General features: G+C 35.0%; 2 protein-coding genes and 1 long non-coding RNA gene across 6 annotated transcripts; 2 read left to right on the forward strand and 1 right to left on the reverse strand.

Annotated features, from left to right (window-relative positions):
* Nucleotides 1-450: 450 nt before the first annotated feature.
* sult2st3 (sulfotransferase family 2, cytosolic sulfotransferase 3) lies at nt 451-19070 on the reverse strand. 2 transcript variants are annotated; one of them, XM_017351367.3, is made up of 8 exons: nt 18837-19070; nt 18418-18626; nt 12147-12355; nt 8117-8243; nt 6486-6580; nt 5813-5993; nt 3613-3766; nt 451-2198 (listed from the first exon to the last, which is right to left on the reverse strand). In XM_017351367.3, the coding sequence occupies exons 2-7, from the start codon at nt 18554-18556 to the stop codon at nt 3651-3653; spliced, it is 867 nt and encodes a 288-aa protein (XP_017206856.1). In that variant the 5' UTR covers nt 18557-18626; nt 18837-19070; the 3' UTR covers nt 451-2198; nt 3613-3650.
* LOC141378315 (uncharacterized) lies at nt 12354-18626 on the forward strand. The gene is made up of 2 exons (XR_012392518.1): nt 12354-13173; nt 14235-18626. It is a non-coding gene; the product is annotated as an uncharacterized lncRNA (long non-coding RNA).
* A 57-nt stretch (nt 19071-19127) lies between the features above and the next one.
* On the forward strand, nt 19128-21672 carry LOC141378314 (uncharacterized). 3 transcript variants are annotated; one of them, XM_073926722.1, is made up of 2 exons: nt 19128-19325; nt 19706-21672. In XM_073926722.1, exon 2 carries the CDS (start codon nt 20168-20170, stop codon nt 21245-21247), a length of 1080 nt encoding a protein of 359 aa, XP_073782823.1. In that variant the 5' UTR covers nt 19128-19325; nt 19706-20167; the 3' UTR covers nt 21248-21672. The 3 variants fall into 3 exon arrangements, with proteins under 3 accessions (XP_073782823.1, XP_073782822.1, XP_073782824.1); XM_073926721.1 differs by having other exon boundaries at nt 19128-19154; XM_073926723.1 differs by having other exon boundaries at nt 19128-19154; nt 19766-21672.
* The last annotated feature ends 1584 nt before the right edge of the window (nt 21673-23256 follow it).

Consider the following 23256-nt stretch of genomic DNA (forward strand, 5'->3'; position numbering starts at 1 on the left):
ACTTGTATTGTTAGTTTTTTGTTATTTATATATTTCTTTTATTATTTATTTTCTTTTACATATACTGTGTTATTTAATAACTATATTGTTTTTATGGTCATTGGTTCTTAGTAGTGAAAAAGCCGAACAGTATATTACTTATTTTTGGATGTAAAGTATAAGATTGTGTTTCTGCACAAGATGTTAATAAATATATTAGACAAAAAAAAAAAAAAAAGATTTATACCAATATAATCATTTAATATAACTATTATTATTTAAAATAACTGCTTTCTTCTTTGTGACTATTACATTTCTTCCTGTAAATGTATCCCTGTGATGCATCACAGCCATTCAGAAACCATTATAATAGCACCAGAATTACTTCTTATCAATGTTAAATCGATATTTGTTGGTCAATCAAATCATGATAAAACTACCATTTGAAAGATTCGACTATAAGACAAAAAGGAAAGCATGAAACACGTGAACGCCTTTATTAAGCAACCATACATTCATTTGATCAGATTTAAAATGTTACAAAAGGTTAGCGTTTAATACACTTAAAACGCTGTTGTTTGACACACACACACACACACACACACACACAAAAAAGTTGTTTGAGCCCAGTTTTGGGTAAGATATGAACATATTACATTTATTGGACCACATTTTACCCAATATTTAGGCTTATCCATATTTGGTCCCACTTTAATTAAGTGTCCCTAACAAACACGTACTTGCATTGGAATAAATAATTCATTACAATGTACTTATTGTGTAAATACATGCTTTTACATTGTACTTATGCTTGATTTAATACTTGCATGTAAATACATAATAATTTCTGTATTTACTTACTATTACACTCTTGACCATCCCTTACACTTTAACTCACCCTTAAACCTACCCATACCACCAAACCTGCCCCCTACCTGTATCCCAGCTAAAGTGTTCTGAACACATTAAGTACACTGTATTCACATTTTGAAGTACATAGTAGCTAAGGACACTTCATATAAAGTTGGCCCCCAAATTTTACCCAATAGAAATAAAGTGTACACACCTCATATGCACTAGAAGATATAGTAGTATAGTACTACACACTCAACAAAGTCGAAAAGATGATATTATGCATTCGTTTTTATGCTTTGCAATAGCATTTTAATTTCACCTCTAAGCTTTAAACTCTACGTTTGACTTCATGGCAACAATAAAAATGGACAACAATGAGCTCAGACACAGTTTCAGTGCAAACGCCTTCATTTGAATGCTGAATGAAACTGATCTGAGTGTTTCCAATTATAATTTCTATGGCTGCAAATGTATTCTGGCATAAAACTATTAATGAAACTGACATTAGCAGTACATATAGAAGCAGTAATCCAATCTACTCTTCTGCAGACCTCTGCGGTAATGAGCTGCTATTTAAATAACTCAAAATACGACTCAATTATAACATTTTATATTTTTATTGACTCAATTTTAACATTTTATATTTTTATTGACTCAATTATAACATTTTATATTTTTATTGACTCAATTATAACATTTTATATTTTTATTGACACAATTATAACATTTTATATTTTTATTGACTCAATTATAACATTTTATATTTTTATTGACTCAATTATAATATTTTATATTTTTATTGACTCAATTTTAACATTTTATATTTTTATTGACTCAATTATAACATTTTATATTTTTATTGACTCAATTATAACATTTTATATTTTTATTGACTCAATTATAATATTTTTTATATTTTTATTGACTCAATTATAATATTTTTATATTTTTATTGACTCAATTATAATATTTTTATATTTTTATTGACTCAATTATAATATTTTTTATATTTTTATTGACTCAATTATAACATTCTTATATTTTTATTGACTCAATTATAATATTTTTTATAATTTTATTGACTCAATTAAAATATTTTTTATATTTTTATTGACTCAATTATAATATTTTTTATAATGTATACGTATTTTTTGCAAGCTTAAACTTCACATTTAGCTTTTGAAGGGGAAATAAAATGAGCAAAACAGCAATAACATCAGTATTAGTACTGTAGGACAGACTAAAGAACTCAACCATAACCAATAATCAGCATATGCCTTCATAAAAACCTTTCACATTTGAGCCCAGAATAAATATAGATAGATGAAGAGGAAACTCTACGTTGATTTTTCTCCCAAGAAATCCTGTGAGGAAAAAAAAGAGAGATGAGATGATATGAAAATATGAATATAAACAGCAGATAGTTAAGCATATTCTTATATCATGCTTTTATTTGCTTCATACAGATATTCCTGACTTTTAATGAGAGTTTAGTATGGCACACACATACACCAAGAATTTGTTATGAGCACTTTTAAGACACTTGAGATTACTAAAATATTGTATTATTGTACAAATAAAGTCTGGCAGGCGTGCTAGAATTCTCCAGCAGTTCTTTATTATGTACTGCGTGACACTAAATGTTTTTGAAATGTGTTTCACATGAAGAAACAAGCTCATCTTCATCATCATTCGGCCTTTAGGTGAGTAAAATCAGGGTGTGAATTACATTGACGACTGGGGGGTTGTCAGTTTTTCAGTTATGTTTGGTAATATGCCTCAGTGAACCAGTTACTATATGTAATTCAACTGCATTTAACTTATTAATCAAACTTCTTGTTATATTTCAGTATTTTGAGGGATACTGAGTGGTTCTCAATGACATTTGTGATATTAAATAAACGGCCACTTTATTAGGTACACCTTTACAACTGCTCGGTAATCACATGGCAGCAACCCAATGCATTTAGTCAACAACATGAAAGCATGGATCCATCCTGCCTTGTATCAACGAATCAGGTTGGTGGTGGTGTAATGGTGTGGGGGATATTTTCTTGGCACACCTTGGGACTATTGTTATCTATTGAGCATTGTGTCAATGGCACAGCCACAGAAGATGGCTACATCCAGCAGGATAATTGTCATGTCATAAAGCGCAAATCATCTCAAACTGTCTCATTTCAAACTCTCCACAGTCACCAGAGCTAAATCCAATAGAGTCCCTTTGGGATGTGGTGAAATGATTCGCATTAGGGATGTTGCAACATGCATTCACAATGGTATGAACCATTATAGGGGTGGTCAAATGTATATTTTCGTTATCTATTATTTTAGTTAGTAATATTATTTAAGATACTGATCAGAGCAAACTATTTCTTAACTATTAAGTCAGACCCCCATACACCTTTTGATATCTTTCAGGGGAGATCAAGCATCAATTAGGGGGGTCAGACTTCCCCGAATCGCTCTGTAATTTGCACACTCAGTAAAATGTCTATACAGCTTTCTCATTTTCAACCTCAATATTTGGTTGTTAAAAAACAGTAAGTTGGTCATCTTGCAGATTCTCTCATTGCCAAAACATGCAGATGTGGGGACATTGCATCCTCATGGTAATGTAAAACTAGTCTAACTGTCTTTAACGTCCTAATATCTTAAGTAACCCTAACAGATCTACTGAATGCCGCGGCAGTTTCTCTTGCCTGATGCAGATTTATTAAATCTTAAACTTCAATCAGTACAAATAAGCCAAGTAAGTGATCATATGATTTCAACTACCGCTGTTTATTTTGATGTCACTGCAAGAGACTCGCTTATTATTCCTCATCCCAGGGGAATTTGATGTTAGTTCCTTTCATTTCCTCCCGAATTACAGCTGTGAACTTGGCATCAAGCTCCGGGCTGAAGAAATTCTTCCAGTCTCCAGCAACACCTTTAAACATGCAGAGAAGAACTCAATAAATAGATAAATAATAACTTAATATTTTCAAAGTTTCTTTTTTTTAAAGTGCATAATCAAGAGACACAAATATAATTTTTTGTTTTGCTTGTATACTGTATATCTCACAAGGTTGGTACTCTGTAAAAGTCATTAGTTACTTTACTGAGTAAACCTGTTAAGCAAGTAACTTTGAACTGTTAGCGGTAACTTAATTTTTATAATTAAGCACAGAGTTCATTTCCTTAATTTTAAGGAAACTGGTTTACCCTCTCAGTAAATTCAATTAATCACTTCAATAGAAATACAGGTTTACTCACTTTTTAAAGTTAACTAATCGCTTTAAAAGCAACACATTTGATCACTTTTTAAAGTAAAGTCAACAAATCATTTAAAAAGCAACAGGTTTACTCACTTTTGAAAGTAAAGTCAACTATAATTTCTTTAAAAACAACAGATTACTCACTTTTTAAAGTCATCTATAATCGCTTTAAAAGCAACAGATTTACTCAGTTTTTTAAGTAAAGGCAACTATAATCGCTTTAAAAGCAACAGATTTACTCACTTTATTAAGTAAAGTCAACTATAATCGCTTTAAAAGCAACAGATTTACTCACTTTATTAAGTAAAGTCAACTATAATCGCTTTAAAAGCAACAGATTTACTCACTTTATTAAGGCAACTATAATCGCTTTAAAAGCAACAGATTTACTCACTTTATTAAGTAAAGTCAACTATAATCGCTTTAAAAGCAACAGATTTACTCACTTTATTAAGTAAAGTCAACTATAATCGCTTTAAAAGCAACAGATCTACTCACTTTATTAAGTAAAGTCCACTATAATCTCTTTAATAGCAACAGATTTACTCGCTTTATTAAGTAAAGTCAACTATAATCGCTTTAAAAGCAACCGATTTACTCTCTTTATTAAGTAAAGTCAACTATAATCGCTTTAAAAGCAACCAATTTACTCACTTTATTAAGTAAAGTCAACTATAATCGCTTTAAAAGCAGCAGATCTACTCACTTTATTAAGTAAAGTCAACTATAATCGCTTTAAAAGCAACCGATTTACTCACTTTATTAAGTAAAGTCAACTAAAATCACTTTAAAAGCAACCGATTTACTCACTTTATTAAGTAAAGTCAACTATAATCGCTTTAAAAGCAACCAATTTACTCACTTTATTAAGTAAAGTCAACTATAATCGCTTTAAAAGCAACCGATTTGCTCACTTTATTAAGTAAAGTCAACTATAATCTCTTTAGAAGCAACCGATTTACTCACTTTATTAAGTAAAGTAAGCAATAATCGTTTTAAAAGTAACCGATTTACTCACTTTATTAAGTAAAGTCAACTATAATCGCTTTAGAAGCAACCGATTTACTCACTTTATTAAGTAAAGTCAGCTATAATCGCTTTAAAAGTAACCGATTTACTCACTTTATTAAGTAAAGTCAACTATAATCGCTTTAGAAGCAACCGATTTACTCACTTTATTAAGTAAAGTCAGCTATAATCGCTTTAAAAGTAACCGATTTACTCACTTTATTAAGTAAAGTCAACTATAATCGCTTTAAAAGCAACCGATTTGCTCACTTTATTAAGTAAAGTCAACTATAATCTCTTTAGAAGCAACCGATTTACTCACTTTATTAAGTAAAGTAAGCAATAATCGTTTTAAAAGTAACCGATTTACTCACTTTATTAAGTAAAGTCAACTATAATCGCTTTAGAAGCAACCGATTTACTCACTTTATTAAGTAAAGTCAGCTATAATCGCTTTAAAAGTAACCGATTTACTCACTTTATTAAGTAAAGTCAACTATAATCGCTTTAGAAGCAACCGATTTACTCACTTTATTAAGTAAAGTCAACTATAATCGCTTTAAAAGCAACCGATTTACTCTCTTTTTTAAGTCAAATAACTTCTTGTATAATGTAGCCAATGACTTATATTTTTTATATCTATAATCACCAAAAAGCATGATTTGGTCTTCTTTAATGTTGAAGATTGAATTTTTTTTAAGCCTGGTTACCTTTCCTCAGGAAGGCTGACTTGTTGTTGTCCATAATTTCTTGTGGCACCATAGTGTAGTTAGACATTTTGTTCGTCTTCATGTTTTTAAAAGTGCTGTTACTGACGACACGATCCAAAGCTTCTGTGCTGAGCTCCCGGCCCAGAAATTTTAACATCCGGCACAAGACTCCACGAAGGTCCTACAATAACAACAACACTGGACTTGTTACTAATAATCTTTGATCTTTGCTTGTTTGTTTATTTCCTCACGAGCAACTTATGGCTATTTCACAGCAAGTTTAATATAGATAAAATGGTAACACTTTACAATAAGGTTAACTTAACATGTTAGTTAATGCATAACATGAACAAACAATGAACAATACTGTGAATCATGAATTTGGATGTTTATAAGCGTTACTAAATGGTGAACTAATAAACACTGAACAAGTGTGGTTCATAATTGGTTCACGTTAGTAAATGCATTAACTAATAAAACCTTATTGTAAAGTGTGACACTAACAGCATATAAGTTATAACTTCATAATTCAACAAATATGACACCCCAAAAAATAAATCAATAAAATTAAAACATTTACATTAAAAACATTAGATATGATATTTTTTGTTTGATGTAAATAACCAAAAATGATTCGTCTGATCTCTGAGTGAGTGGCACAATTTCACTTTACCTGAAGCATTTCTTCATAGGTGACGTACAGAATTCTGTCTTTGAGCTCTGGGTTTCGCCAGCTTTTGATGTGGTCAGACCATTTACCAAAAACAACTGTGAAAGCAAGTGCAAACTGATCAGTTTAAAAGTTCTGATTCACAACCTATTCTTACTGTTTCTGTGGAACTGGTGACATTTTGCTTCAACTAAACATTGAAGAAGATTTCTGCTGAAAATGACAGACAGTGGCCGTTGGTGGTTCAGAAAATCAGAAGATACCAGCACTTTGGGAGTCAAAAATAGACATGTAGGGAAAACACAACTAATATTCATGGCTCCTAATAATTCCTTGAGGTCTTTACAATCATTACAAAAAATCTCTGCAAGAAAATCATCATTTCAATATTTTACCTTTAATATACAGCCTCTGAAATGTGCATTTGGTTGTTTTGCTTCATAATACTTTAGAAGTGTATTATCAAGAGACGCACATATTATTTTCGTTTTTCATATATAACGCATACCTCAAAGGGGTGGTACTCTGTAAAAGCCATGAGTTACATTAGCTTATCCTTTATTTACTACGTTTTAAAGCAATGGGTTTACTCACTTTATTAATTAAAGTCAACTAATCGCTTTAAAAAGAACGGGTTTACTCACTTTATTAATTAAAGTTAACTAATTTAAAAGCAACGGGTTTGCTCTCATTTTTTAAAGTAAAGTTAACTATAATTGCTTTAAAAGCAACAGATTTACTCACTTTATTAAGTAAAGTCAACTATAATATAAACTTAATTATTTTAGTTTATTTAACAAGCCGGTTTTGTAGACTATACTTAAATTGTTCAGTTCATTAAAAGTAGATCTTAAGTAGACTATACTTAAATTGTTTAGTTCACCAAGCTTAGTACTAAGTTTGGTGAGCTGAACAATTTAAGTATAGTCTAGAATACCGGCAAGTTAAATAAACTTAACTATGCAAGTTTTGGGAGATTCCATTACTCAATTAAATTGAGGCAACGAGTTTACTCAATTAATTTAGTTCAGTCAACTTATTAGGGTTTTCAGTGCAGGTTTACTCACCTTTTAAGTAAAGTCAATCAACAGATTTACTCACTTTATTAAGTCAACTATAACTGCTTAAAAGCAACACATTTACTCACTTTTTTTAAAGTAAAGTCAATTATAATCGCTTTAAGAGAACATTTTACTCTATTTCTTAAGTAAAGTCAACTACAATCGCTTTAAAAGAACAGGTTTACTTTATTTCTTAAGTAAAGCCATCTATAATCAATTTAAAAGAACAGGTTTACTCACTTTTTAAAGTAAAGTAAAGTAAACTAATTTATTGTACAATGTAGCCATTGACTTATGCGTTTATATTTATAATCACCTAATCTATCACCTATATCACCTAAAACCATTATTTAATCTTCTTTAATGTTCTACAGATACAGAAAAATCCCCTACATGTTATATGATCTCATGATTCCTAAATTAACAGTAAATAATCATTTTTTAGATGAACTATCACTTTCCTACAACACTAAAATCAATAAAACATGTTCAATAAGTATAATTTAGTAATGATATGCCCTCACATTGAACACATCAACCATTCATTTCATAAACTGCATTAGAATGCCTCACTTTCTCCTGACAGGAATTTGTTAACGAAGTCATCAAATGTTCCGGGGTCTTCAAGGAAACTGGCCATTTTGTGAAAGTGGTAAGAAGAGACTATAACATCTTTAGGATTCCGTGCAACATAGATGACCTGAAGATGAAAAACAAGAGATTTCCATTAGACACATTCATCAACTGCTTTGAAAAAACAAACTAGTTGAGTCAAGTCAAGTCAAGAGTTTTATTTGTCACATACATAGTGTTGCAAAGTATGACCAGCAGTGAAATGTAGGTCAGGTCCGCTCCAGAGACAGTGCAAGTATAGATAAACAAAAATTAAATAATAAGGAAAAAAAATATGTGCAAAAAATTATACAAAGTAATAAGAATAGCAGCAATATGAGGTAGCTTATAGATATGACTACTACAGTGATAAATACATAACATCAAGTGATGTATAACACCGGGTTAGAATTTAGCAGTGAAGGATTCTGATTTCTGCTTTCCAATCCGTCTCATCATGGACCAACGTTTATCCTTTTCATCATCCTGTTTCTCAGTATTTAACTGTGAATTGATTTTAATTAATGAATAAGTTAACACATTGCTTAATATAAGAATGTTCAGTGCATTTGCCTGTCTCTTTATAACTATGTTCAGAAGCCACCAATCTAGGTCAGAGGTCACGGAGACCTTGAGTGGAACTGAGGGCTGAGGACTGGAAGCAACTGTTTCTATTTGTTATTTCTACGAGTTAATATTGTCTAAAATGTCTAAAGTGATTTTGCTATTTTTACGGTGAATTCTTTTAAAGTTATTCTACATTTTATTCAAGATAGACGTTGTGTAGTAAGGAATTATAACTGCCTGAATGTAGAATATACCAGTTTTAAACCAGTTTTGATAAAGACGGCTGAGAGTACACTCAGCCTTGGATAAGAAACAGATTATACTTTGTGTGTGTGTGTGTGTGTGTTCTATTTGATTGTTGATCCATTTCACAGGTCTGGAGTCAGCTCTAATCAGTCTAAAGGATGTCTGACGTTTATGTTTAGATATTGTTCAGAATTGAACGCACAAACCCCACATGGAAATTTTCCTAGTTTATCTGTGTTTTAACCAATCAGTTAATGACGTTATGTGAGAGTATAATTGTTATTGATTGGTGATTGTAAGCAGAGCGGCCTAGGAACTCATTGCGAGTGTTGAAGCTGGCTTCTGCGGAATGAAACTGCAAACTATCTTCAGTAAACTTGATTTATTTATTTAAATCTCTGACTTCTTCATCTACCAGACTGGTCATTCTTTGGGTCAAACTGTAAACTATCTCTACAGCAGCCTGATGGCCTGGGGAAAGAAGCTCCTCCTAAGTCTCTCAGTTTTTGCCATCAAGCTACGGAAACGTTTACCAGATGGAAGCAAAGTGAATAGGTAATTGTCAGGATGGTTTAAGTCCTTACAGATTTTAACAGCTCTATTTTTACAGCGTTTAATATAGATGTCCTGCAAGGAGGGAAGAGCAGACCCTGAGATGCGCTCAGCTAAACGCACAACTCTTTAAAGTGCTTTGCGGTCCTGGTTTGAGCTGTTTCCATACCACACTGAGATACATTGAGTCAATACGCCTTCTATGGTCCCTGAATAGAAAGTTTTGTATTATTATACATTTTTCAGCCTGATCTCACGAGAAAACGTAAGTGTTTTACGTTTTGCCAGTTTAGTGGCTAATTCGTACAAATTCGTATGAGTTCAGTCACATGAAATTGTACGATTTTATAAATTTTTTATTTTTATATTTTTACCGTCATTGGGGGATGAGCAAATCCTACTAAATTGTACAAATTAAATCGTATGAATTCATATGAGTTAGCCACTAAATGAAAAAGCTACAAATTGCCGTGAGATTTTGTTGACATTTTTACACTATATGCAGCAACCCTTCACCATAAACTTAATCTGTCATAATCCAATCGGCAACACTATTGTGGTTAGCAGAACGGCCATCAACTAGGGCTGCACAATATATTATTTCAGCATCGATATCGCAGTGTAAGCATACGCAATAGTCACATCACTGAATATGTGATATGGGATTATAGTTGATAATATACCGTATTTATGTAGGAGTAAACATTTATGACATGTGTTTTTAAAGTGATAGTTCACCCAAAATTTAAACTGTACTCCCTATTTTCATTGCAACCTTCACTTGTTTCATTTTGATATTTTTGTTATAACTTAAACCTTTAAAAATGACTGAAGGGTGAGTAAATAGTGAGTACATTTTCCTTTTTGGGTGAACTATCCCCTTAAAGCATGTTACTCTGTTAATATTTCGACATTAGAGTTAAAACATCAGGCCAAAAAATTATGATTGTCACGCAAATAAAGATCAGATTATTTAAAATAAAGACTATGTTTCATTAATTAATTAATATCTGTACCTGAATATAGTTCGATTCTCCAATAAAACTGACTAGAAACAATAAATAAAATGTGTGTTTTTGCTATATTGTATATACAGGTAAAGTCAGAATTATTAGGGGGTGTTTGATTTTTTATTTTTTTTTCTATTTTAAATATTTCTCAAATGATGTTTACCAGAGCAAGGAAATTTTCACAATATGTCTGATAATATTTTTCCTTCCGCAGAAAGTTGTATTTGTTTTATTTCGGCTAGAATAAAATCAGTTATTAATTTTTTAAAAAACATTTTAGGATCAAATTATTAGCCCCTTTAAGCTATAACAACTCGCCTAATTACCCATAACCTGCCTAGTTTACCTAATTAACCTAGTTAAGCCTTTAAATGTCACTTTAAGCTGTATAAAAGTGTCTTGAAAAAATATCTAATAAAATATTATTTACTGTCATCATGGCAAAGATAAAATAAATCAGATATTAGAAATGAGTTATTAAAGCTATTCTGTTTATAAATGTGTTGAATAAATCTTCTCTCCGGTAAACAGAAATTGGGGGAAAAAACAAAAAACAGGTGGGCTAATAATTCAGGGGGGCTAATAATTCAGACTTCAACTGTATCTATCCTTGTAACTTATTTATTGTATATTATTTGACACACTCTTCTCTACAAAATGACCCACATCAATCTAAAATGTAGACTTCTTCCCAAATAAAGCTATTAAAGTCGAAATTGTATTCACGTCACAATATACAGAAAAAATATTGCATTGTCAGCTGCGGGGAACATTGTCAGCTGTAGGCTTTAAAAAATATTTATTCAGTGTTGTGCTAGTTACTGAAAAATAGTAACACAAGAAAGTAAATAGTAACACCAACCAAGCAAGCAAGCCAAAGGTTAGGTAAGGCTAAGATTTCATCTCACTATATTCAAGGTTCAGGTTACAGCGGGGGAAATAAGTATTGAATACGTCATCATCTTTCTCAGAAAACCTATCTCTAAAGGTGTTGTTGACTTGAAATTTTCACCGTATGTTGGTAACAACCAAAGAAATACATATAAAAAAGGAAAACCAAACGAATTGGTTTACAAATGAAGTTATGTTTAATAAAATGAAATGATGAAGGGAAAAAGTATTGAACACATGAATGAAGGGAGGTGTAGGAAGGCAGTGAAAGCCCAGACAGCAGCTGAAATCTCTCAGTAGTTCTTCAGCAACCCTCTGCCCTTCCTCGGTGTAAATAAATAGCTGCTTTAGTCCAACATTCACATTAGCAGGAGGATGAAGATGAAACCAGAGTGGACACTTCAGCAAGACAATGATCCAAAACACAGCCAAGGAAACTCTCAGAGGCTTTCAGAGAAAGAAAATCAAGGAATGGCCCAAACAATCCCCTGACTTGAATCCAATATAAAATAGAATTTGATAGACGAGACAGAATCATCAAGATTTTTACACTCTGTTGAAGTCCCAGGAAAAACACAAGTGCCCCCTTTTCTATATGAACCAATGACATAATGTGAGGCATATAAATTAGCCAATGCAGACTATACATGGAAACCACTTTTATCACAAGGCAGTAAAACCTTACACATGCAATAATGTCACGTCAATAGACTGCCACACTGTACCTTGGCCTTGGATTTGTAGAAAGAGGAAGGCATCAAGCGGTAAGGCATGTGAGAGACTATGGCTCGCGGTGAAGGGCGTTCTTCGAGCACCACCGCAGCTCGTATCTCCTCCAGCCATGGGGCCCTATCCCAGTTTGGGACAGTCTGCACAGGTGTCAGGTCTCCTCCATTCAGAAGCGGAGGGAGAATATTTTGCATCCATGTGGTACCTGAAAAAACACAAACAGAGACCAGTGATGATGCACTCATGCACAATAATACAAGATGTACAGTTGAAGTCAGAATTATTAGCCCCTCTTTGAATTTTCATTTTTTTTTTTTATATTTCCTAAATGATGTTTAACAAGGCAAGGACATTTTCACAGTATGTCTGTTAATATTTTTTCTTTTGGAGAAAGTCTTATTTGTTTTATTTCAGCTAGAACAAAAGCAGTTTTTATTTTTTGACAGCCATTTTAAGGTCAATATTATCAGCCCTTTTAAGCTATTTGTTTTGATTGTCTACAGAACAAACCATCATTATACAATAACTTGCCTAATTACCCTAACCTGCCTAGTTAACCTAGTTAAGCCTTTAAATGTCACTTAAAGCTGTATAAACGTGTCTTGAAGAATATCTAGTCAAATATTATTTACTGTCATCATGGCAAAGATAAAATAAATCAGTTATTAGAAATGAGTTACTAAAACTATTATGTTTAGAAATGTGTTGAAAATATATTCTCTCCGTAAAACAGAAATTGGGGGGAAAAATAAACAGGAGGCTAATAATTCTGACTTTAACTGTACATTGGCATTTAATTCAGGACACTTAAAGAGATAGTTGACCCAAAAATAAAAATTCTGTCATCTTTTGATCATCCTTCACTTGTTACACGTACCACTGTTGAACTCAAAAGCTACTTTGAAGAAAGCTGGTTGGTGATTTCCATTAACTTCCACAGTAATTGTTTTCCTACTATGGATGTACTACTGGATCCATTCGGCCAGCATTGTTCAAAGTATCTTCTTTTTTATGTTCAACCAAGTGTGCCGCAAGCCTGCGTTTGAGTGAAGGTCTCGGCCGTTAGATCGCCCCCTGGGGGCTGGCTGCAGTACAAGTCATAAAGCCCGCCTCCTCCGTGTTAATGAAGGAGACTTGAGCCCAAATAAAAAAAAATATTACACTTGCAATAAAACGTCCCGAAAGATGGTTCAGGTCGATTAAGGCACTGGTTATTGTGCTGAAATAGGTGCAGATCTTCATTTTTGTAAAAAGTTTGTTTTTAGCAGTAATTTAATGCTGGGCGTGTCATCGTGATTGACAGCTGTGATTGACAGTTTCTCAAAGCAGCGCATCTGAGCTTCGGCAGAAGACTGAAGTGTTATTACTCGATTTCTGTGATATTTTACCATGACAAAATGAGTTCAGCAGTAAACTACAGTTTCTGACATACATGATTTGGTGGAACACTGTTTATTCGCTAAGGTCAGGGCTTTTTTTGGGCTTTATTAGTTTGCTGATACACGCCTAACCACCCAGATAGCAAAACACACTCGGGCCAGTTCCGGCTAGATTCTCGCCTGCCGGAGACTTACCCCTCAGAGCTCAGACTGACTACCTCTGCTGGACCTACTCCGGATGCCTGGACTCACTGCCCGATTCCAGCCCGAGTCAATCGAGCCAGATGCGGCGGCCGAGCGAGCCGGCGCTGCCGCATGCGAGCCGGAATCAGCCCGTGACGCCGCGAGTAGGTTATGCGCTCTGGTCCGGAGCTGGCGCGATTTAATATATAAAACCCTCATATTTGTTAACGTTATTACATCCATTTGTGTTGATATGACGGGCTACAGCAAACGCATGCTGAGAAGTTCGGGGGGCGTGGTTGATTTTACATAAAGCTTTTGGTTGGAAGCTCAACTCCGCTCATTTTCGCGGCTCCTCCTTTGGCTCCATCAGACAGTCCTTCTGCGCATGTCAAGGCTCAAATTTCAGCAGTCTTTTGCGACAGTTTGTGCCCGTCAAGCAGTCGTTTTGCCCTCAATGCGTTCAATGGGAAAAGGGGCTGTCGCGTCGTCCATATTTTTTACAGTCATTGTGTTCAACAGAAGAAACTCATGAAAGTTAAAAACCACAGAAGGGAGAGTAAAAGATGTGATAATTCTTATGTTTGGGTGAACTGTTCCTTTAAGTTTATAATATGAACAGTAAAAACTGCACAAGAGAAGTTCTCTGGTTTGAGTACTGGCTGGGCCAGTTGGCATTTCTGTGTGGAGTTTGCATGTTCTCCCCGTGTTGGAGTGGGTTTCCTCCAGGTGTTCTGGTTTCCCCCACAGTGCAAAGACATGTGGTATAGGTGAACTGAATAAACTATAGTGCATCCGGAAAGTATTGATAGCGCTTCACTTTTACCACATTTTTTATGTTAGAGTCTTATTCAAAATGGATAAAATTCATTTATTTGCTTAAAATTCTACACACAATCCCCCATAATGACAATGTGAAAAACGATTTTTTGGCTCTGGCTGGGCTACTCAAGGACATTCACTGAGGTGTTGTGAAGCCACTGCATTGATATTTTGGTGATATGCTTTAGGTCATTGTACTGCTGGAAGATGAACGGTCACCCCAGTCTGAGGTCAAGAGCACTCTGACCCAGGTTTTCATTCAGGATGTCTCTGTACATTGCTGCATTATCTTTCCCTCTATCCTGACTGGTCTTCCAGTTCCTGCTGCTGAAAAACATCCCCACAGCATGATGCTGCCACCACCATGCTTTACTGTAGGGATGCTATTAGCCTGGTTAGGAGCGGTGCCTGGTTTTCTCCAAATGTAACACCTGACATTCACTCCAAAGAGTTTAATTTTAGTCTCATCACACCAGAGAATTTAGGTTCTTATGGTCTGAGAGTCCTTCAGATGCCTTTTGGCAAATTCCAGGTGGGGAGTGGCTTCTGTCTGGCCATTCTACCATACAGGCCTGATTGGTGGATTGCTGCACAGATGGTTGTCCTTCTGTAAGGTTCTCCTCCCTCCACAGAAGAACTCTGGAGCTCAGACTGAGTGACCATCAGGTTATAAATCATCTCTCTGACTAAGGCCCTTCTCCCCGATCACTCAGCTTAGATGGCCGGCCAGCTCTAGGAAGAGTCCTGGTTTTTCCAAACATCTTCCGTTTATGGATGATGGAGGCCACTGTGCTCACTGGAACTTTCAGAGTTCAATTTTTCTGTAACCTTCCCCAGCCTTGTGCCTCGAGACAATCCTGTCTCAGAGGTCTACAGACAATTCCTTTGTCCTCATGCGTGGTTTGTGCTTTGACATGCCCTGGGGCCTTAAATAGACAGGTGTATGCCTTTTCAAATCATGCCCAATCAACTGAATTTACCACAGGTGAACTCCTATTAAGCTGCTGAAACATCTCAAGAATGATCAGTGGAAACAGAATGTATGAGCTCAGTTTAGAGCTTCACGGCAAAGGCTTTAAATACTGATGTACATGTGATTTTTCAGCTTTTTTATTTCTTAATAAATTTACAACAATTTCAAAAACTATTTTTTTCACATTGTCATTATGGGCTATTGTGTGTAGAATTTTGAGGAAATAAATTAATTGAATCCATTTTAAAATATGGGTCTAACATAAAAATGTGGAAAAAGTGAAGCGCTATGAAGACTTTCAGGATGCTCTGTGTGTGTGAATGAGTGTGTATGGATGTTTCTTGGTTCAGGGCTGCAGATTGAAGGGCATACACTGTGTAAAACATACTGTATAATGGATAAGTTGGCGGTTCATTTCGCTGTGGTGACCCCTGATGAATAAATTAACTAAGCTGAAGAAAAATGAATGAACGTTTTTGACAAGAAAACCAAAAAGATGACGTAATTCCTGTTCCCTGATGCACAAAGCTAATAGTTGAAAAGATAAGAATCGTGAAAAAAAGTTTAATTAATTAATTCATCTACAGTCTCACACAGCCAGATCTACATAGTCTAAAGTGTCAAATATATTTCATAGAGTAAGTTGGCGGTTCATTCCGCTGTGGCGACCCCGGATTAATAAAGTGACTAAGCTGCAAAGAAAATGAATGAATGAATAAACTTCTACATGAGCGTAATTTGAGTTTTTCCACTGCTGGAAAATCTAAACATGGTCGTCTTGGCTAAAACAAGGCTAAATTTGGACTGTCAGTGAAAATCTAATAGACGTCTAAGAATAGGTCAACACTAGACTAGTCATCAAATAAACAGAAATTAAGAAAAAGTCTGTCTAATCTATTATACAACTATTGTAGTTTTGGGCTATTCTTAGATGTCTATTAGATTTTCACTGACAGCCCAAGTTTAGCCTTGATTTATTCAAACTGTCTATGTTTAGATGTCTATTCAAGAGTTCACACTTAGCTGTTGATTGATTATAAAGCTTGTTTGGCATGCTGTGCCGGGAGAGAGCCCTGAGCTCATAAGATCCTCAAGCCCGGGGCTCCCTCCCGTTTGCCAGGTGAGAGGAGAGTGTAAGCTCAGGTAGATCTCGAGAACTCCCCTGATGTAGTAGCTAATGAACAGATAGAGATCGCTGTTAAGAGATAACTTACTAGGTGCATGTCATATGAACTTAGGGTACACTGAAAAAAGTGTTGCATGCAGAACTGTTGCAAACAATTTTTGTGTGTTGAATTTAAACAAACAAATAAAATGTAATAATGTTCAACTTAATTTGTTAGTTTAAATTCAACATAAATAAATTGTTTACAACCACCTAACGTAAAAAAAAAATATTTTTTTCAGTGTATTTATAGTGGTTTAGGAATCGTCTGATTGGTGAATCATAAATTGAATAATGCAGGACCAGCTGCAAGCAATCATGAGCATGTGATCCTCTCGAAATCAGTTTATAAATAAACTTCACTTAGACGTCTATTAAAACAAAATTGTTTGCTGGGCATTTTCTTATATTGCTAGTGCCATGCTACATTGACATGCTCCTGTATATAATAATAACAATGCTGATATTACAAACAGGGTTTCTAGAGGTTTCATAAAGTCAAATTTTAGACTTTTTAAGACTCTTTTAAGACCATTATGAATGAAATTTTAGATTTATACAAGGCTAAACACTACTGATTATTTATAATGGCCTGATCGGGCTTTTGCTTGCAAAAAAAATAAAAAATAAAATAAAAATGATTGTGTCTAAAACAAGAAAACTCTAGTCGTATACACAATCTTTTAACATAATATATATATTTTTTTGTTTAAATGGCAAGTTTAACATTGTTAAAAGTATGTTTATTGTGAAGGCAGCTACACAAATAATCAAAGATATTTATTTGTTGGCTTTTGGTCCAAATTGATTGAGTATAACTTCTATTCAACCTAATGTGTTTCTGTTATAAAACCTTAAGTTTCATGCCTACTCATAAGCATTATGTCTACTTCCCCTGACTTCTGTAAAGAGGTTTTTGTATGAATGGAAGACAACATAAAGGGAACTATTGCTCTGTTATTATCATGTGTAATTACTGTGTAATTGTTTTTAGTTTTCTTTCCCTGATTTTATTGAGATGGATTGATGGTGACTGGATAAACAGCGTTACTCGGATAGAGGACAATTTAGAGCTATTTATAACCATCTAAGACCAACAACACAATATTTCAGTGAATTTAAGACCTTTAAAGGTTAAGGTTTTTGAAATTTAAGACATTTTAAGACTTTCAAAGACCCAGCAGACACCATGATCAAAGAACTAGGCTATTGTAGAATGAATTGATAGTTTCAAACAAGACATTAAGACAGAATGCAGAGACTAGTATCTGAGGTGCACATTTTAATGCAAAGTGACAGTATTTAATCATTGGGTGTATGTTAAAAAAACAGGCAAAGCTGGTTTGTTTAATTAGTGCACAATTTAAAAATGTCACAGTCCTTTGCACACTCTTAGAAATAAAGGTATGAAGCTGTCTTTGGAGTGAGACCTTTTCAAAGGGTACACATTTGTACTTAAAGGGTCCATATTGGTACCTCAGGGGTACATATTAGTACCTAAACATTTTAAGTGGAACACTTTGGTACTTTTTAGATACTAAAATGTACCCGTGAGGTATTAACAAGGACCTTTTAGGTACAAACTTGTACCTTTTTAAAAGGTACCACCCCAGTGACAGCTTGTGTACCTTTATTTCTGAGAGTGAACATCCAGAATATGTATCAAAACAGAAACATGTGCACTTGCACTGCAATGAAAAAGCTTTCACAAAGAAGTAAACATTGAAGACAACAAGAGATCTTACCAGATTTTGGATAGGTAACAGCAAAGACATCATCATCTTTGACTTTGAAATTCTCGAGATATTGCAGACTTTCCTCTGTGTGTGCGAGCTTAGGGAGCAGGAAACCCTTGTAGAGCAGATTGAATTCGCTGACCTCCATCCTTTGCTGACTGGACTTTGGGAAAACTAGGTAGTTTTGTGCAAAGAGTTCAGTGGGAACTCAGTGGTGTCTGTAAGGGAGGAGAGAGACTGAAGTAGAGAGTGAATGCGAGCGTGTGTGTTTATGTGAGTGTGTGTGAGTGAGTGAGAAAGGGAGAGAGAGAGAGTGAGTGACGTTTGATGGTGAGAGCATTTATTAACCCAACAGGGAGCCGCATATCTGCTGCTGACATTTAGAGGAAAGTTTGGGTGAAAGGTAACTTGTGTCTAAAAGTACTTACAAAAAGTTTTGACGTACTGAAAACAGGAAGAAAGGATGATGTCTGTGTGACGGGTGTTAATAAGAGTATTAATTTAATGCATTTCACTAATAGTCCCTCCTTTTAATTTTCGTGCATTTGTTTTGCATCAATTTGTTTAGACATATGTTAGAATTTAGTTTTTACTCTATTTGTGTTGTTTAATGAAAATAGTTTTATATTTGTTTTGCGCGCAACGTTACTTCCGGTTGCCGCGCTACGTCACTTCCGGTTGCCGCGCAACGTCACTTCCGGTTGCCGCGCTGGGTTCTCAGACCGCATTGAGCGCGCCGAGGAGAGGTGAGCTTTTAATGGTGCTCCAAGGAAAATCGTTCTAAAAGTTGTCAGAACTTTAAATAAGCTTTAAATATGCGATTGTATTGTTTGTAAGAGTGTTCTATATTAACTAGGAAGTACTTTTCTTCATGTGGATGGATAAAATTAATCACTTTACTGAGCACAGTTGATTGAGTATGTGTGTATAAGTATGTATACTGGACACAGTGATTTCGAATGACCTTCTAACACTTTGTAACTGCTATTTATTTGTTAGGTGGGGAAATTTACAAACGAAATCATATCAACTTACTGTGCTGTTTTCTGATTCATCCAGGTATTGTTTTATGTACATTTATGCTTCTTTGTGTTTACATTTGTTTCGCAATTACATTAATTTCTAATATAAAGTTAGATAGGGGAAGATTAATTAATATCACAATGTATGGAACTGTAATCATTTGTTATTTTTATTTATTTACTTTTTGTACTTTTGTGATCTGTTTACCCAGTTTTAATTGGGTATGATGTTATTGTTATGTTTGCTCAGACCGCATTGAGCGCGCTGAGGAGAGGTGGGGAAATTTACAAACGAAATCATATCAACTTACTGTGCTGTTTTCTGATTCATCCAGTTTGCTCTGAGCTGACGCTTGAGTGACAATAAACCCACCATCAGCAGTACCAGTGGCCTGTCTCATTATTGTACACAACGCAGAGAGTGCGAACACCGGTTACAGTGGTGCCGTGACCCGGATGAAGATCAGCTCTTCTGGAATCTTCATCCAAAGATCAATGTCGTTTGGTCGCCGGTGGATGCTGCACTTCAATCAAGGTTTTGATGAACTGTGATAGAGAGCATTGCACTTTCATCAAACTGGACACTTCACTATATCCTTTCTTTATTTCTATTTAATTTTAAAATACCTGTTTTCCTGTTTAACATATATATTTTTTTGGTAGTTGTTCTCCGATGCTGGTTTATCTATTCTAAAATTTTATTCAATGTTTGATCATTTACATGCCAATAAGTAGTAATGGCATATGGTTTCAAAGCAGACAGTTTTAAGGGTGAGGAGAACATGTCAGATTTAACTTTCGGAAGGGGAAGACTTTTTGCTAATTCATCTACGCCTGTTGCAGGGAGGGGTAGTGTGGGACGAACTTCTGAATTTTGTTCTACCCGGGTAACTGAACAAACACCTAGTCAGTTAAGGAGTAACCCATTTTTGGCTAGCCCAGATTTAAATGATACTGCATGGCAAAATCTCATAACACACATTGCTCAAGAAGTAGGACAGACTTTGATTTCTGTTCAAGGTGGGGGAAGGTATGGGGAAGGAGAAACTAATAATGCACAGACACAGAGTCCAGTTGCTGGTCAGTCATTCACAGAAACACCCTCACTTAATTTGACAGGAGTCAAATTAGTCATGCAATCTGAAGTAAGAGAGCCTCCTGTGTTCCGAGGTGATGGAACAGATAAGTTCACTGTGCATGAGTGGGAGGATTTACTGGACACATACCTTCGTAAAAGAGGCATACCAGCTTCCGAGCATTATCATGAAATCCTTTCCAGGCTGCTGGGTAAGGCCAAAGACATTGTAAAAATAACCCTACGCAGCAACACATCTCTAAAACCTTCTGAGAACCCCAGAGTGATATTCGATATCCTAAAGCAACATTTCAGTGAAGTCAGATTCTCCTCTATGCCTTTAGCAGATTTCTACAGCACAGTTTCCGTTATTGGAGAGAACCCAGTTGAGTATTGGGTCCGGTTGAATAAGGCTGTGGATGCTGCTGAAGAGGCTTTAAAAAGACTTGGGCGACAGATGGATAATCCTTGTCAGGAGGCAGCCATGATGTTTGTCAAATACTGTCCGGACCCCAGCTTGTCAGCCGTTTTCCGTTTGAAAGCAGCAGACAAGTGGACAGCGAGTGAGGTACAAGAGCATCTAGACAGATATCAGGTTGAGCAAAAAGAACAGTTGGCAATTAAATCTAAGCGCAATGTTACAATGAGGAATGTTGCAGTTCACCGACAGTCACTCGTGGAGAATGAGATGATGGCTAGTGGCTCCCCAGTCGTGGCATCTGAACCTTCTAACACTTTGTAACTGCTATTTATTTGTTAGGTGGGGAAATTTACAAACGAAATCATATCAACTTACTGTGCTGTTTTCTGATTCATCCAGGTATTGTTTTATGTACATTTATGCTTCTTTGTGTTTACATTTGTTTCGCAATTACATTAATTTCTAATATAAAGTTAGATAGGGGAAGATTAATTAATATCACAATGTATGGAACTGTAATCATTTGTTATTTTTATTTATTTACTTTTTGTACACTTTTGTGATCTGTTTACCCAGTTTTAATTGGGTATGATGTTATTGTTATGTTTGCTCAGACCGCATTGAGCGCGCTGAGGAGAGGTGGGGAAATTTACAAACGAAATCATATCAACTTACTGTGCTGTTTTCTGATTCATCCAGTTTGCTCTGAGCTGACGCTTGAGTGACAATAAACCCACCATCAGCAGTACCAGTGGCCTGTCTCATTATTGTACACAACGCAGAGAGTGCGAACACCGGTTACATCTGTGAAAGAAAAGAAAGAATTAGTTATAATGCAAGCAATCAAATGACAATACTGTGATATTTCTGGAATTGTTTTATTCATTAACAGATTACGTGCATGTTGTAGTTCACTTCAGGGAAATCCACAGCTTGCCAAGAGCATTATGAAACAGCACAAGTACTTTTTTTTTCCATGTGAGAAGGGAAGTGCAATGGGTCAGAGGAAAGCCAAGGAGAAAGAGGTGTAAAGAAAAGAGGTTTGAAAGCGAATGAAAGAGTCTAGTTTAAAAACGCTTGTGAGAACATTGGAGACGTGTAACAGAGCTTCCAAGAGTTTGAAGGAGTTTGTTCAAAAGAAAGCCTGAAAACATTTAAAGAACGAGAAAGTAATGCAACAAAACTTTGCTAAATAAAAAAATTAAAGATCAAAAGATAAAAGAAATTCACCCTACAGTGGGCACCTGAGGATTATACAGAGTTTTGGGTTAAGAGTTTAGTATTATTTAGTGTTAATGTTTAGGGTTTAGGATTATTTAGTGTTAGGGTTTAAGAGCAGGGGTGCCCAAACTCGGTCCGGGAGGACTGGTGTCCTGCAGATTTTAGTTCCAACCCCAATTAAACACACCTGAAGCAGCTAATCAAGCTCTTTCTAGGTGTACTAGAAACTTCCAGGCAGGTGTGTTAAAGGAAGTTGGAGCTAAACTATGCAGGACACCGGCCCTCCGGAACCGAGTTTGGGCACCCCTGGATTAGGGTTAAGGGTTTAAAGTTATTTAGTGTTAGGGTTAAGGTTTATATAGTGTTAAGGTTTAGTTTTTAGAGATTAGAGTTAAAGGTTCAGGGTTAAGTTATAGGTAAGGGGGTAAAAGAGAGTTTCACCCTCATTAGAATATTCGATCAGATTGGTCTAGATTTACATGGCTGTATGTCTTGAAGCATAGGTCTGATCTGCATGTATGAGGTGTCATTTGACTGACTGACTATCTATCTATCTATCTATCTATCTATCTATCTATCTATCTATCTATCTAGCTAAAAAGTTTTAAGTCTTAGCAGAAATTCACCCTACAGGGGGCGCATATGAGGATGATGTAGGGTTTTGGGTTTAGTTTTATTTATTGTTAAGGTTAAAGGTTTAGGGTTTAGTGTAGGGTTATTTAGTGTAAGGGTTTAGGGTTATTTAGTCTAAGGGTTTAGGGTTATTTAGTGTAAGAGTTAGGTTAGGGTTCTTTAATGTAAAAAAAATAAGTGTTTATTAAATGAAACAAAAGTGTTTGGAGTTTGTTAGAAGTTCAAAAGTAAGCCTGAAAACATTTAAAGAAAGAGAAAATACTGCAACAACAAAACAAATTTTACAAATCAGATGAAAAGTTTTAAAAATGAAATAAAAGTTTGAAAACACTATAGCAACAAGTTATACAATAAAAACGACAGTTTTACGCAAAAGTTTGGGCACCCCTGATAATTTTCATTATTAAAAGCCATAGCCTGCCGGCCTTTCAAATCATCAAATTCATTTGAATATATTTTATACCCTAGGGAAAAGC

Source organism: Danio rerio, chromosome 16 (genome assembly GCF_049306965.1).
Source record: "Danio rerio strain Tuebingen ecotype United States chromosome 16, GRCz12tu, whole genome shotgun sequence".
NCBI classification, from domain to species: Eukaryota; Metazoa; Chordata; class Actinopteri; order Cypriniformes; family Danionidae; genus Danio; species Danio rerio.